This window comes from Xiphophorus maculatus, chromosome 13 (genome assembly GCF_002775205.1).
Source record: "Xiphophorus maculatus strain JP 163 A chromosome 13, X_maculatus-5.0-male, whole genome shotgun sequence".
Classification (NCBI taxonomy): Eukaryota; Metazoa; Chordata; class Actinopteri; order Cyprinodontiformes; family Poeciliidae; genus Xiphophorus; species Xiphophorus maculatus.
Genome location: NC_036455.1, coordinates 19,058,515 through 19,075,560, shown reverse-complemented (window position 1 = coordinate 19,075,560; position 17,046 = coordinate 19,058,515). Strand labels below are relative to the sequence as shown.

At 37.8% G+C, this 17,046-nt stretch overlaps 1 protein-coding gene across 1 annotated transcript in view; it reads right to left on the bottom strand.

The window, feature by feature from the left end:
• Positions 1 to 17,046, bottom strand: part of csmd2 (CUB and Sushi multiple domains 2) — a 245,697-nt gene that overhangs the window by 38,275 nt on the left and 190,376 nt on the right. The window contains exons 40-47 of the mRNA XM_023344883.1: positions 14,228 to 14,297; positions 12,126 to 12,242; positions 11,735 to 11,944; positions 9,366 to 9,554; positions 7,026 to 7,203; positions 5,243 to 5,388; positions 5,066 to 5,146; positions 4,388 to 4,501 (exon numbers count right to left, since the gene is read on the bottom strand). Of these exons, the coding sequence (XP_023200651.1) occupies positions 4,388 to 4,501; positions 5,066 to 5,146; positions 5,243 to 5,388; positions 7,026 to 7,203; positions 9,366 to 9,554; positions 11,735 to 11,944; positions 12,126 to 12,242; positions 14,228 to 14,297 (1,105 nt within the window). The remainder of the gene's footprint in view (positions 1 to 4,387; positions 4,502 to 5,065; positions 5,147 to 5,242; positions 5,389 to 7,025; positions 7,204 to 9,365; positions 9,555 to 11,734; positions 11,945 to 12,125; positions 12,243 to 14,227; positions 14,298 to 17,046) is intronic.

Genomic DNA, 17,046 nt, shown 5'->3' with positions numbered 1-17,046 from the left:
GCATTTTCAAAATTAAGTCTGTGACATCACTACTTGATTGGTGTTCATTTTGAGTGAATCACCACATAAATGCAGCATGTCGTGCAGAACATCAGTGCGTTTTGAGTTCTTAAAGAAGCAATGACAAAATGCTTTTCCTCTTGTGTGTTTCAGGACTGGCTTAATACACGTCATGCAACTGTTATTACCCATACTATTTCTGTATGGGATAGGTTTTGAACCATTGAGTCCAGCTGGGGTTCACACCTTCTGAATCTTAATACTCTCAAAAATTCTTGAAGAAGTTTTGGTTCACAATCCTTTTACTACCACACATTTTACCTTCACTTGACTTTCAATTAACAGGCTTCCATGCAGCACTCTACTCGACTAGCTTCTTTGGCAATGACCTTTTATGGTCTTACCCCTCCTGCTAAAGACACCAATGGCTGTCTGATGGACAATTGTCAAGTCAGAGGTTTTTCCCATGATTGCTGGTAACCAAACATTTTCTTATTTTTTCAGCTGGTTTTAAGTCTACTTCTTTTAGGTTTTCTTTAGTTCTTATTCATCAAAATGAATAAAAATAAATGGCCTAAATATATCACCCTTACTGTAATGAATACATGGGTTGCTACTGTTATGTAGTTGAATTACTGAAATAATAACTTTTTAAAATTAATAATATGATTCAAATCAAAAATAAAGGCCCGCTAGTATTTTTTTAAACTTATAGGTTAAAAGTATTGTTTGTTTTTTTATGTGGATTTATGTATCTGTATACCACTATTTTGGGGAACAGAAAATCAGAGACAGAAAAAGACAGATCTGGGTCTTGACAGACACCCAAATGTGACTCGGTATGCATGACATTGTTTTTTTTTTCTCTCTCCAAAAGAGCCTCAGACAATGACAAATTTCAAAGTGGCAAAAACTGAATATGTAACGGTCATATGTGTTATGCAAGAACAGATGTCTGACGCGCGTGAGTCAGGATGAGTGGGTATACCAGTGCTAAGAATACAGAACTGATTCTGGTTATCTGAAAGACTATCACTGAATGATAACATGCACTGTGTAGGCCGGCAGGATATAGTGTGTAAAATCTGTGAGGTGGTGTTTGTGGGGGTGGAGTAGTCGGATGCCCCTAGATGGGCAGAAATGGTTGTGCCTGTCAGAGCTAGAAGTGGTGATTTGATAGGTGCAGCTGCAGCCAGCATGTCCCCTGCATTTCAATGAGCTGTGCATGTCGTCTCTTCACTGCCCTCCAACTAAGTGTCTAACAGCCCTCTTTCTCACCTACCTTTAAACTCCAGTCCTATTCTTTCCTTATGCACTACATTTCTGGTGACTCCTCCACCTTTTCTAGAAAAGACCAACCTTTTACTTTATGAGGGCCAGCTCAGCCAGGCCTGACTCATACTGTTCTGATACGTTCCATCTTCTTTTATCCTCTTTCTCTTCTTGTTTTCTACTTCCAAAAACCTTAAACTTATGATGCTGCTCTTTTATCACTCAAAGGACTAATAATAATAATTGATGGGGAAATGACAGGGAATCTGCAAGGTGATACACCCCTTTATACATTTAATATGTCTGCACAAAGTGTGGGATGATGTTCAGGGTTACATGAAGTTTGAACTTTAGCAGGTACAAATATCCAAGGGTAAGGTACAAAAAGAACTTGGAGGAAATTGGAAAATTACATAAACTCCAGTTGTCATGTCAAGATAGATTTTATACTTAATTTTTGTTCACTGGATTTTTTTCTGTATCCTTTTCACTTCATGTTTTTAGTCTGTTGTACTCCAAATTAGTAGCATTTAAATGCTAAATGTTCCTTACTTGTAAGCTATAGCTGTTACTAAGTCCAAAGGACACACACAAATTTATTACTTCTACTACTACCCAGCAGGGAGAGACAAGAAGCATTTAGTTTGTGAAAATCACCACTAGAACAGAAAAGATCTATGCGATTGTGATCTTGTGAAGTTAAAAAAAAAGCAGTGAAACCCCTAGATCAGGCATGTCCAAAGTCCGGCCCGGGGGCCAATCACGGCCCGCGGTCAGATTTCATACGGCCCGCAGCTTCGGTCTTATAATGTATTATTTATGGCCCGCCTGCACCGTGAAACAGAATCAATAAATCATAAAACTTGAAACTGTAATTCCTCCTTTCACCAAATGGTGGCAGCACCACTTTAATACTATCAGTCTCTGCCTCCGTGCAGCGAACCGCTCTCCACTCATTTCTGCCATGGCCACTGCAAAGAAAACAAGTTTACAGTGAGGGCCGCCGCTTTCAAGAGAGATGGGAATTATAATACTTCTTCACTGAAAATCAAGCCAATTGTGCTTATCTAATTTGTAATGAGACGGTTGCCTTGTTTAAGGATTTCAACGTAAAGAGACACTACCAGACTAAACATGCTAACACATACAACAAGCTAACAGGAAGTGACCGTGCTGAAAAACTGAAGCAGCTCCAAGCTGGACTGGCATCACAACAGCGATTTCTTTGGGCCTGGGTCAAAAGAAAATACCACCAAAGCTACGAAGTTAATGTTAATAGCTAAACATGGCAAACCTTCTACTGAAGGTACATTTATCAAAACTGTGTTATGAAAATGGTGGAGAACATTTTGCCCTGAGAAGAAGCAAGAATTTGAGAAAAATGTTTGCCTGGCAGTAACAGTGTGGCACTGAGAGTTGAGGACATGAAACTGAGTATTTTGAACGGCAACGTCTGTCACTATCAGCAGTGAAAAGCCAAAAGAACATTTATGCACCTGGATTTATGGCACTTATTTTTATTAAACTCTTGAGTAAGATTTGGTTATGAACCTGTAGATATAGTAAATGACGAGCAGAATTCACTTGTTTTAAGATTTAATAATAACAGACAACTTTGCATTACTTATAACTCCTGTTTAAAATGTTCTTGAGGCAAAGATATTTTTAAACTCATGTAAATTTAAGGTATTTCATACAGTTTGTTCAATGTTATCTGACTCTCCAGATATGAATGAAAGGCAGAATTTGGGTTTTTAGAGTTGTTCTCATTTGCCTGAGTGGCTTATATTTGGTTATTTTGTCATTTGAAAAATAAAAATAATTGTGACAATGAAAATTGTTTTATAACAGAGTGTATTTGCATGAAACTTTTGTAGTTAAAAAATGTCCGAACAAACTATTGGCCCCCAGGCATCTTGACTTTATCAAATCTGGCCCTCTTTGCAAAAAGTTTGGACACCCCTGCCCTAGATGCTCCCAAAGATGCATTTTATACAACCGATAGTATTAATCTAAGGCTGTACATGGAGTGCAGGGGAATCCTTTGGGACAACCATATTTGTAGTATTCTCTAAAGGAACCATCCCTAACCTCCTGGGAGTCGAGCAAAAGCCAAAGAAGTGGTATCTACAAAAAAAATGTGGTTGCTGTGCTGCTTCATGACAACACTTGCCCTTTGGAAGGCAGAAAGATGGCAAAACACACCTTAATGCTCCAGTCTATAAGTAATTGGACCAATAAGACAAAGCATTACTGAAAATAAATACACAAAAAACCTCAATCAGTAGATGATGGCCGTCTTAACATGTGTAGCAACACTCCAATTAGTTTGTACATCAATGTCAAGTTTTTCCTATCAACTTTTAAACCAGCATTCAAGACATATCTCATCCAATAAGACCAATATATTCTTCAAGACTGCAGTTTCTCTGGCATTTGTTGATTATATTCCAATCTTTTGAAATTGAATATAGATTGGAGGTGTCCTGAAGCGATTCTGAGACTTTGCAAGCTTTTTTCATTAGATAATCACCATCAGAGTTCTAGACTAAACTCAATTTTTTTTTACCATGTTGGTGGTGAACTATTAGGACTCATCATTTCTCTGTGAAACTCCAAGGGTTTACAATAACATTCAGTGTGAGAGTCTGCATTAAGACTTGTCGTTTCAAGTGTGAACGTGTTGTTTGTTCTTCTGGGATGATTTGACAATACACAACCAACTGGGATAGCACTGAGTGTAATCATCAAAGAATCATATTAAAAATGAGAAGAAAGATGCTATTGCTAGCCTAGCACGACAGCTAAATGATACTGATAAATAATTGACAAGAGCAAGACATAGGTTTACTAATAACTGTAGCTGTTTGTGTTAAGTCAGATACAGAATTTAACTGAATTAACAAAAAATATGTCCAAACAATGAATAGTAAATGTCTTTTATATATTGTGCTGCCTTTCAAGAAGACCATAGAAAATGCTAAATAAATTGTCTTACCTACAAGATTACAAGACCAAAGCTCTAGATTATGTTACAAGTGGGGTGCAAATGATCATCTACACAGATTTAAAGGCAGTGCTGTTGCACATTTCAGAGTTGCACACCATCACTTACCATCACATGACGGTGGGGGGCCTTCAAATTCTAAGTGTGTTCCTAGTCGACATGTCAGGATGCTATTTCCACTTAACTGGTAGCCTGGGAGACATCGGTAGCGAACTATATCACCTGATTAGAGAGGTGGAAAGGAAGGAGGTAAATTCAGAGATGTACGGGTGGTGGCTACAACAAAATCCAATCCTAGGATAGTGCAATCTCAGGGAGTCTCAGGGAGACTCCAGTCTCCCTGAGAAAGAAGGAAAATTACCAGTTGCAGAAACAAATTACCATAATAATAAACTCCCAATGGATGGGGCGTATGTAGTTCAGAATAATAACTAATCATACAAGCACAAAAATAAAGAGATAATCAAACATCATCTCTATTTTAACAGAAGTCAACAGAAATATGTTATGAGCAATGGTCCCATGTCCCCCATTCTGATTATTTTCTTCCATTCTTCTCCATGTAATTTAAATTATAGGAAGTTTCAGTCAACCTAAAGCGATTTAAACGGTTAATGCCAGGATGTAATTTCCCTTTGGGATTAATGGTTCAGAATGCAACACTTTCCCAAATCACAATGACGCCAAATCCAATCTGAAATGACAGCTGCGTCGAGATATCAGTGATTATGCGTCTGCATCTGTACATGTATTCTATGAAATTTAGGTGACAGTATTTCCACCTACCAATTTTGAATTCTTTGCTTGCCATCAGGATCTCTGCATTAGGGATGATGGGTGGAGGCAGGCAGTACTGAAGTCTGTAAGCTTTATGCAATGTAGCAGATATGAAAGGAGTGAAAACACAGATTATTCAGAATAATTATTCAGAAATTCTTGAATATAATAAGATCATTTCCATACCTTGATAGCTAATGCGGAATAACCCGCCCTTCTCCGTGTTGCTGCGGAATCGTATCAGCACCTGATTGGATGTGCTACTGGGTGGGTCATTAGGCTCTCCGTCCGTGAAGACACCTAGTTTTCGAGTTGTCTCCTGCGGACCGTCCCTAAGGAGAAGAAATATCACAGGTAGACCCTCAAACACCTGAAACAGCAGCACACAAAAGAGTGCCTTAAAAATGTTCAAAAGTTCCAACAAAAGAAGCCAGAGTACACCACACGACAGATTATTGCTATTAAGCTTTCATCTGTGTCATAAAGCCTGTCTCTTCTTTAAACGCCAACACATTTCACTGGCTTGCTTCAGCTTAATACGACAGAATAAAGTAAATATTACAGACACGACTGGAACGACAGGTTTGGATTGCGTTGCTCCTGTTAACAGACATCCAAAGGGAGTGGCTCTGGAAGCGGTGGCCCTGCCTTGGCAGTCCCCTGGTGTGGGCATGGCCAATTAAGCCAGCTCCCAGATTCCAGCCACAACCATTCAGCTTAGAAACCATCTGTCTTTGGCTGTCAGACTGGGCATGGGAGATTACAAGCAGCTCTGGAAACGGCTGACTAGGGAATGCTGCCTGACAGCAGTCTAGCCAAGCCACCATTATGGGGCCCATTTCCTTGGCTCAGTGGTTCGGTGAATAGATACACAGCAACGTTAACTGGAAGTGGGGAATGTGATAGTCTGCATCACGACTCTGCTGGAACTTTTATGAAAAGATTACAACTGGTGCCACTGACAGGGAAAAGGAGCACAATAAGAATGATCATTCTGTCAGGTCTTTGGAGTTTGACCTGAAACCCTCCATGATCCAAAAAATAAATAAAAATAAAACACAGATGTCAGCCCACACATTGTGAGCAATTTGTGTGGTCGTTCAGCTTCCTGGGTCACTGGCAGTAACATCTCTGGTCTCCATGAGAACTGGGACTTTTGGATGCTTTCTCGGGGGAGTGGGGATGAATCAAGACTGGAAACCATCATGCATGTAAAATCCCGTCTCTGGTGTTAAATATGGCAGGCCAAGCCTTATGCAAACAATGAAAGGACGAGTAATCTGTCTGAACATCAGCCAGGCATGAAGACAAAAATCAGTCATCCAAAATTCCTGACAAGTGAGCACACGTTTTCATACCCAAATAACCATGCACCACTTATTTATCTGATCATTCATCCAGGGTTTATAAATGTCATATCACTGTTAGCTAATCAAGAATTAAAGTGCAACACCAAAACCTCTTGGACATTTATTTCCCACAAAGAAACTGCATGTAGAAAACAACATTAAATGTAAATGAAAAGAGAAACTACATGGTGGAACTGACCAATTTTCAGCTTTACTTGTTCTGACTAATGACTGTACAGGAAGCAGTTTGAAATATCCAATCTTTTTACGGTCACTTAATGCACCATGCAATAGCAATCCCAGGTTGAGATCATCACAACACTCTTCAGTGTGGACCTTGGTACAAGACTCAAAGTTAGTTATTTTTAGTATCAGTAAGTAATGAATTCAGAGAACTCAGAAAAGTGGTGAGACATTTCACGTGCTCCTAGTATAAATATGTTTTGACCACTTATGATAAGAACTATATAGTTCACCAAAAAAAGAAAATGGCTTAAAATCACTTTAAAAAAAAACACAACTCAGAAATTGAGCAAATGTTTGGCATTTTTAGCTATTATCACCACAACATACCAAGTACGTCATCCCTGAAATGTCTATATACTTCTGTCATTTCTTACCAGACAGTTATGAAGTCATGCGGCCCATGAACCTGAAGCAGAGTGAAATTGAGTTTGACTCCAAAGCTAGGAGCCACTGAAATGAGCCAGGTGCAGTCAGCTGAGTTCGGGTACTCCTCTGGGTATCCTGGGGAGAAGATGGTCCCGTTGTCTGATGTGATGTTGGCACCACAAGGCACTGAGAGAATATGGAGGAGGGGGAGAGGGCGAGATAAAATTTAAATAATGCAGCGGGTCACGAATACTGTACAACTACGCAGGCACATAAACAGAAAATGGCAATTTTTCACTCTCCACCTCTTTTGCTTCCCTTCTCGGTGTCTCTTTCTCTCTCGACTTCACTCTTCGTCTATTGCCCAGGCACTTGTATGAGCTAAAGATTAGCCAGTAAAGCCTTTTAGTAAGAGGGGAGTTGGATGGAGTGTTTTGCAAAGATAAGGGCTCAACCCTTTTCCATTGAGGCAGTAGCGAAGGAGCGCAGGGTGAGGGAGGGGGGTGTTAGCAAGTGCCAGGTTCCTGGTGTGTGCTTATATGAGTGCCTGTATGTACATTATATATATATATATATATATAAGGAGTAGATGCGTATGGATGTTAACTTAGACAAGGCTGTAACAGAATGAGAATGTCAAGACTGCCAACACTTGTACCTTCATGTACACACAGGATTGATACCTTGGGGTAAAAAAAAGGAAAAAACTGACAGCCACAGAGAGACACACTAGTTGAAATCACTGCACACAGCCTCTAAACAACATAGAGAGGAATTGGGCATTTTTAAAATATTCCTTTGAAACTCAGGAGGTTCTAACTAAGTGAATGGTTTAAAGTTGCGTGACATTCCCGCTGGTGTCCCTCATATCCACTATGGGGGAGGAGAGAAAATTCAGGCGGAATAGTAATCGCAGCAGTGCAGGCACTTCCAGGAAGCCAGCCAGGGTATTGAGCTTAACAGCACACTCTTGGATTGCTGCATGTATAAACTCAAAGATATTATGTGTTTTATCCCCCGCTGTTTCATGTGTGTGTTCAAGTTACACTGTTGAGTGCTTTTAGTTCACTGGGCTAGTAGGCACCTCTGTGTCACTTTTTACATGACCTATTAATCAGACCCATTGATTAGAATCTCAACACTTTGAGGAGTAAACCCTGTGGTCAATGCATTAAGTACACAGAGACTTAAGCCTAATGTAAAAACAAGGGTATGTCTGGAAAAAGTCAGGGTGAAAACTGGAAATATTCAAGTTTTAGAGGCATAAAAAAGTACAAAATCAATGCAGCACATCAAAATATGATAGAATCAGATATGCTTGCATGATTAACTTTTCATTTTTTTAATTGTCTTTATGATCCAACTTCTTTCTGCTTTTCCATTTTTAAGTTGTGACAGAGAAAAATAAACCAAATCAAAATTTTATGTAATGAACCATCTCTGTTAAAGCACATCCCGTTAAAATTTATATATCCATATATGAAAATGAAAGAGCAGAAAAAGAGGCAGTGTGAGAGAGGAGGAGATTAGACGTCAAAGGTCGGTTGGGTGAACACAACAAACATGCTATAATAATAATGCAAGAACAGGCAGGTTAGTGCAGTAGAGATGGCAAAATCAATGCACTTGTGTCCTGTTAAAGGAAATCTATTCAGGTACAGCAGAGATGGGGACTAAAGATCTGGTTTTGCTGTTATAGGGTCAAGTGGGGCTCTTAAAACTGCAATGCCTTTACTTTTAAAAGAAGCACAGAACAGAACATAAAAGTACATTGTATATAGACAGAGCATATACTGTATATATATATATATATATATATATATATATATATATATATATATATATATATATATATATATTCTATTTATCTCCCGGCTTCCCTATTTGAAGTCCCACTGTCATGGCCAGGCCTTCACCTCCCTCTGTAATGTTGCCTGGCTTATTGAATAATCAACAGCTGGAGTGTGAGAAAGTGTGTCAAGGACATAGCAAAAGAAAAAGCACAGATTACTTTTCCTTTACAATTTAGGTCCTCTTTTATTCATCTTTTATTTGTCTCCACTCCTCTTTAGCACAGTATTGATTTTCATTAAAGACTACTTTGCCTCATTAATAGGGGATAATAACTCACTGTAATTACATTATTCATAATAGATAATCATTATCTCCATGGCTGCATTTTACACTAATGATGTAAGAGCTCAATAAATTCCTAACAGGAAGTTATCGTGTAATGAGGTTAGTCTTGCATTCATGCATGTCTGGAATTATTTTACCATTTCATTTCTAAATAAAACATAGTTCGATGTTACCAAGGAGGCGTCGGAGGACATTTTTTTGTGACCTACCTTCGCAGCGAGGAAATGGGTGGTCCCAGTTGCGGGTGGTGCCATGCTCACAGGTGAGGATGGAATGTCCCATCAGCTGATATCCAGGCAGACACTCAAAGGAAATGGACTGGCCCACATTATAGCCTGCGCCGACCACCACTCCATAACGGAAAGGTTCTGGATCTGGGCATTCCTGTAGCTCATATGCTGTAGCAAAAGCAAGGAAAAATGAGATTATTTATTTAAACAACAAATTCTCTTATTAGAAAAAATGTATTATTGTAAGGTTAGATCTTGTGATAATGGTTGCAAATTATTTTGATGTGAATTTGATAATGCTGTGTTTTGGAACATTAACAAATGAGTTTAATGGCCATTTATTTAAGTTTTGAACAAATCTGCAGTTCTCTACACTAATACAGAGCTGGAAAGTGATTAACGTAAACCCCTATATCTTTCAAGTACAGTATATCACCAAGGTTCTTAGAGATTTCACAGAATATATATTTTTTTACATTTCCATACTTTCCTTTTCTGGCCTACTTGCTAGCCAGGTAAACTCATCACGTGTTTTTCTTCTCTCTGACTTTGTGCTCTAATCCACTGCTAAGTGGCTAATGCTTTTGCAATGATCCTTCATTTTTCAATTTGATCGCTTTAAGTATTAAAAAGAGGACGGTATTAACTTAGTAGTTTTGGAGTTTGTTCTGTGAGCGGTGGGCTGCTTTGGAGTCCTCTGGCTTGATGAAACATAGAATTGCAGACCATTTACCATATAAACAGGTTTCTCAAAATCTCAATGATTTTGTCAGTTTTAATCCCAAATAGGGCTGAAAATGTATTATTTTCCCTCAAGACACAGTGTGGGAACAAAAACACTTGATAGTCACCAGTACCAGAATCTTTGATCACTTAAAAAATTAGAAGTTTAATACTCATTTTTTTATTGTTCTTCTCACATAGTTAAGCTCAAATGTTTTCAGAGTATAGCAAAGATAAAAAAAAGAGTAATTTTTTAGTTACAATCATTTTAGAGAGGACTATAAATCCCAATTCATATCACGCAAATGACAGCTTCCTAAACTACTGTGGGTCTCGGATGCCGGATGCCAGTCTGGATGCCGGTTCACACACCGGCATCCAGACTGTTTGTTTTTGTGTTTTATGCAATGCAAGCTACCTGTATTTTACATTTCCAATTCCCCATCAATATATCATTGTTGTTCCAATCTCTTTTCCTTCACTCTTCCCCTCAGCCAGGGGAGCTTGCAGGGGAAAAAACCCCACAAGAGGCACATTTGAATTGTGCTGCTGGAGTATCATGCAGTTACTGGAGGTACCGAAGGTAAATAATTGTCACTTTTCCCCCTTTAGGATACACGAGTAGAGCAGGCAGTGAGCCTTGATGGCAGGGATATAAAAATGACTAAAGGATTTGATTTCTGTGGATTGCAGCTTCCCTTTGTGGAAGATAACTCATGCAAATACTGCAGAAGGAGGGAATTTGCAAACACAAAGCTTGATTTATATGCTAATTTGCACATAATTATGTAAATGAACAATGCTACCTTTCGATTTGCTGGCACGCTTGTTGAATCATTAAAATACAAACTTTGGTAGCCTGTTGCATGTTTAGATAAGGGCAATTTGCCTAATGGAGATATGAAGTGAAAGCTTTTAATTTACACTTAGCAATACCTTTGCTCTTCAACAGTTTTTTCTTCCGATATATACATTCCGATATATATGGAAAAATCAACTAAGTGTGCTTATTTCTTAGTGCCAGCTTTAAGATAAATTCAGAAATAATCTCAGTTTATCTGAATGACTTTAAATAAATTAGCAATGTAGCCTTGGGAAATGATGCAACTTCTCCAAACTTTTTCATGCTTTTAACCACAAATTACAATGTATTTGGACATCAATGTGACAGACCAACATAACCTCTCCTTACTCTGATATCCCTAAATAAAATCCATGGCAAATAGTTCATTTTAAAAGTTAATAGGGTTCAATGCTCTTCTTCCTGCAAAGCTATGAAAGCACTACAGAAACTAAACAAACATGAAATGTTTAGAAAACTACAATTTTCCATCCACTTTACAATCACGCTCTTCTTTGTGTTAGTCCATTCCATAAACTCAATAATACAGCCAAGTTTGTGTTTGTAACATCACAAAACGTGAAAAGGTTTAAGAGGTATGAATACTTTGGAATTGTAAGTATATTCTTTGATGACAGAGTGAAATTCATTATGGCTATTTTGAATTGAACATTAAGCCAATAGCCCCTTGGAAAGAAACAGTTTGTGCATTTTATCAAGAAAAATCTAAAGGTAATTTGTAAGCCCCCTGACCACATAATTTTCTTCTTGCTTAGGTTCTTACCTTGATACTCGAACCTGAAACCTGGTTTGTTCTGTGAGTGGTCACTGTGGAAATAAACTGTGGTCTCGTGGGAGGTAGAGAGAAGAGGCGGCGGGACGTCCTGGCCACTGAATCGACCAATCACAGCACTAGTGTCAAGAGGCCCGTTCCGTATCTCTAGGAAGTCGTGGTTGGCCTCTGTTGAAAAGTTAAGGAACTGTATGTGGGCTCCTGGGATGAATAGGGTGAAAAAATAGTTTTGAGAAGAAAAAATTGGAATTAGAACCTGGAACCCAGTTCTATTGCACATAATCTTTAATGTGAATGACTTGTAGAACACGACCACATTTGTCTTCTGCAGGTACATAAAATGTCAACTTGTTATGCTCTGAAAGTCTCTGATGATGCTCACCGTAACCGACTGGCAGGTATATTCTCCAGGTGCAATCACTGTTGCTAGGGTAGTTGCCAGGGAAACCAGGGCTGAGAATCACTCCTTCCATCTCCTCCCGGATTCCACCGCATTGTGCTAGCGGAGTCCAGACAACACATTTAATTAGCATAATGCAAAAAATAAACCAATTAAATAAAGAATTTTCCACATTAGTACATGAATGCATACGTATACAATCCTGTGTAACAAAGTGAATTGTTTGGCAGTATAAGTTATAATCTGTTGTTTTGATAATTAATTGAATTGAATGCCTTTCTCTTCTTTGCATAGATTACACGGGGAAACTGTTCTCTTACCCACCAGCAGAGCACCAAACACTCACGCTTATTAAACAGTGAACAAGCAATGAAATATCAACTATTTAAAACAACAAGGCACACTGGAGGCAAAATTACACAAATGTTAGAGCCAATTATCTTTCTTTAATCTGAGATTAGGTCAAAGCTGCAACAGGTATCATCAAGATCTTTGAATTTCTTTTTGTTTGACCCCTTTCTTAAGACCAATATGCTTTAGGGGTTTCAGGATTCAGGGGAGGGAACTGAAATCCCTCCACTGTCTCTAGAGGGCAGATCTATGGAGACCACTGAAACACAGTTGCATAAAAAAAAGAATGGTAAATAAAAAAGCAAAATAAATGAAAGTTTTATGTCTGATTAAGTAAAATAACATCTTATTTTTAATCAAAACAGAATACTGCCCTCATGAATGAACCAACTTTTCATTAACGAGAACATCTGTGAGAATTAATTACTTCATGGATTCTCAAGAAGGAATATCTTCTGCTCTCAGATCCTGCCCCAACATTAATACATTAATTTAAAAAGTGGATGAGAAGTGGAAATAACAGTAAAACATTCGCCCATCTCTATGGAAATGAGAGACAAGCTGCTGCAGAATAAAATAAAAAAAACCCGCAAATACAATACAGTAGATTAAGAATTAAATAGGACAAAAAATGTACAGATGTCGGAGGGGGAAGAAAAAAAAATAAACAGGAAAATGGGGTTCTTGTGGCAGTGTTTCTCAGATAGAGAATAAGTGCAGGGTTAAACACGACCCTGTAGGAGCCAGTTGTAATCAGAAAACTGCTGATGCCTGTAAACACGATGAATCTTCCTCCCGTTTCATCCAATCAGTGTCGAGATGGAACTAATTAGGCAATAGTAGGTTGTTCCAATAAGCACAGCTCATTTGTCAAGGCTATTTCACAGGCAGAAACACTTTACAAAAGAGAGTGGGAACCTAATACATTTTCTTTCATTGAATTCGCTCAATTTTGCAAGATTAAATGCTACATTCATTTGAAGGTACAAATGCAAAAAAACAAACAAAAACCAATTTCTATACCTTTTGATTGCTTTGAAAAGAGGGTGTGTGTGTGGGGGGGGGGGGGGGGGGGGGGTGAGGAAGGCCATCCCTGGCATTTGTATGTTTTTGTTGCCAGAACACGGTGAAGGAAAGGCATAAAATAAGAAAAAAACACATTAAGACAGATATCAAAATCTGCCATTTGAAGGCTGACAAGCTTATACACTTGATCTTGATTAAGCAGATAATCAAAAGTACCAAAAGAAACATGGAAAGGAAGTGATGGGGGAGCGAGGTAGTAAAAGGACAATGATTCAAGAGCTAAATTTTAACGATTGTTGTTTTGCTGAAAACTGAATATTCGCCCCTGTTTTAAGTGTTTTGTAGCCTCTAAAAGGTTTTCTTTTAAAGTTGCTCTGTATTTAGCTCCATACATCTCCCCAACAATCCTAACCATCTTCCCTGTTTCCACAGGAGAAGCTAAAAATGAATGCAGGTCACACTTTTCAGATTTTTATTCGAAATACATGCATGATTTTCCTTCCACCTAAGAAATAGGTGATAGATTTGAGTTGAGTTTGTAATTGGAAAGTTTAAAAAAAATTGGAAAAAGTTGAAGGGGTTTCAATATTTTAGCAAACCACTCTGACTCAAGATAACAAAGTTGAGTTTTACAATGTTATTTATTTCATGCCACAACGAGCGAGAAGTAGGTGAAACCAAATTATAGAGTGACAGAAGAGCTTTACCAATACAGAGAGGAGGAGGATAGTTCCATCGTCTGACGGTTCCAGGCATACAGGTGATGTGAGAATTCCCCTGCAAGGACAGTCCGTGTTAATACACGGAAAAACAGATAAATGAAACTGTCACTCATTGGCCGCTGTAATTATTTGAGCCAGTTTCTCTGCTCCAGATGACCATCGAAGAAGGCTACGTTACTATATCAACCAAAAGTGTTACAAAATATTGCAGGCTCAGCTGTATTTTTGAGATTCTTAAATATGAAAAATTTACAGACCCAATAAAATGTGGTTACGTAGAATGGGCTTAACAATTTTCTCTGAATTTTGGCTTTTCAAAGTTCTGCAACAAAGATATAAACTGCCTCACTTTCAAAAGGAGATGAAGCTTGAACTCTGCAGACACTTCTGAAAATGTGTGTATAGTCACACTAAGATCAAGTGCTTGTTACAACAAACCGAAAGGTTGAGACTTTAGACTGATTTCAGTGTCAAGTCTTTGAACTTCTGGAATATACTCGTTCCCACGTCTCTTTTAATGGGTTACTGCTGCTGGAAGGGTTCACAAGATGTTCAGAAAATCCTTAGCTTGAGGAATAATACCTTCATTTTGTCTCTCTGTGCTACTTATATCTTCTTCCTGACTTAAGGTCAGATTTAATGATTTGTATTCAAAGGCAAGAAAAACATTTATTACAATAGAACTTCCTAATTTATGATACTTGAAGTAAAAAAAAAAGGAGCTCAGCAAAGTAGAAAAGACAACAACGATCCTAAAGAAGCAGCAGAGATGAAAATATGAGGTAATAGATCTGCAGCCAATGAAACTCCAACCAGTAATTCATCATTTTTAAAAAAAGGATTTTGTTAACATATAAGGTGCTTTGGAAAAACTTCCTTTTTTAAGCTGTGCATTGTGGATGAGGTACACAATTTCACCGCTTGGTAAATCTCAGCTCATTGATGTTATCCCTGACAGAGCTGGTGGTAAAACACCAAAATCCTGTTTTTCCTCAATATCCCAGAAAAAAAGAAGGATTTGAAAAGGCTTGGCTTTGATGTTGGGGATAATTATTTATTCACATGTTTACCATTTATTCAGCTAAATTATTCAGTTTAGTTAAAAGTTATCCTTTTGCTTGGTTTTCAGCATTGGATGTTTGTTTTTTTTTTTTTGCTCCATAAAGCTGTTTGGGGCTCCATGCCCCACAGTCGTTGCTATGGTAATGTAATCTACCACAACCTTCTTCTTTGCCACTTCATTGCAAACAACTCGTGTGCATTGCCGCCCTGTGATCCTGTCAGCACTTTGCATGTAGTGATATTCGCAGGTTGCAAACAGCTTGGCAATGTGGCAGCAATCAAGCATTAAAAACCAGGTGGAGGGTTAAAACCACGGTGGTTTAGGAAAACAAAATGAATTGCACAATGCACGGATGTAAAGCAAAGCTGACTACTAAATCTAATGTGAAAAAAAAAATACAAAAATAATGAAAGTGTTACAAAATTAGGTCTAACAAACTAAAGTTAAAACTTTTCTTTTCAAAACCACAGCTAAAGGGACCTAATTCTGCCCCCTTGTGTTTCCCGAAATCCAGAATTTAAAGTCCTGTTATTGCCACTAAAACCTTGCTAATGATCCCTCTGTGCTATTAAAAGAAAAACTCAGATGCACAACAAAATGGTGTAATAAACGGTTTAAAAAGCATCAAGCCGAAATGTTGAAACAGCGTTTAAAAAACAAACTTTTCTGCTGGACTTTGAGGAGGTAATTCCAAAGACATTTTCTCTTCAGGCTTTTGCTTACGGATTAAACTGTATGTTTGGAGTCACTGAGATGCATAACACAACATCAGTCTAATATCAGCTGTAAAGATGAATCTTCTGGCAAACAGTGCAAATTCTAAAATTTTCTGTCATACATTTCCTAAAGAAAAAGAAATCATTTTGCTGCACCATCCCTACTCTTTCAAAGTGGTGGTTTTTCAGATATGTGTCTATAGTTGCTAAAGATGACATTGATATAACTTCTGTCACCACATTGATAAAATATTTTAGCTAGAGTTTTATTATAATAATAATTGTTGCAGATACAAACAATTAGATCACCTTGTGAAGTTTTCCTTCACATTTTTGTGCTAATACAAACATAAATACAGTGGTATTTCTACTGAAGGTTATTACACCATTCCAACTGCATTTGGCACAGCTTTAGAACTATTATTATAACATTGTAAAAGTCTGCTGACATCTTTTTAAAAAAATATGATATCTATAGGAAATCCATCACAAAAATCCTTATGTTATAAAATAAAATATAAAGATGGAAACTGGTTATAGATTTTGAGATCTAACAAGTTTGTTTTTACACCTTCTTTATTGGCACCTAAAAGTGAGCCTCCGGAGGCATTGCTCAACTTGTTCTTAACCATTTTTGCTTTAAAATAATAGACTCATTATAGATTACACTCAGTGTTCACATTTGAATTAATTGAGTTGATAATGACAGCCTATAAAACTAAATATTTTCTTGAGGGATCTAATAAAGATCAGTTTTTTTTATTGTTGTAAGACATCAAATGGAAAACTTTTACGATAACTAAATGTAAATTCAGTTAGTACCTTTAAACCGGTCAAAATGGATTGGTAAAAGGAACAAAACCTGAAAAGTATGAGAATCCTGACCAGTTCTTTTGTTACATTCCTTGGACATTTTTATTTATACACTATTGTAAAGATGTCATTGCTGCTTCGACAAACAACTCAAAAGCAAACCTGACAACGATGACACTGAAAATGCCATAAAAAAACCCATCAATGTAGTT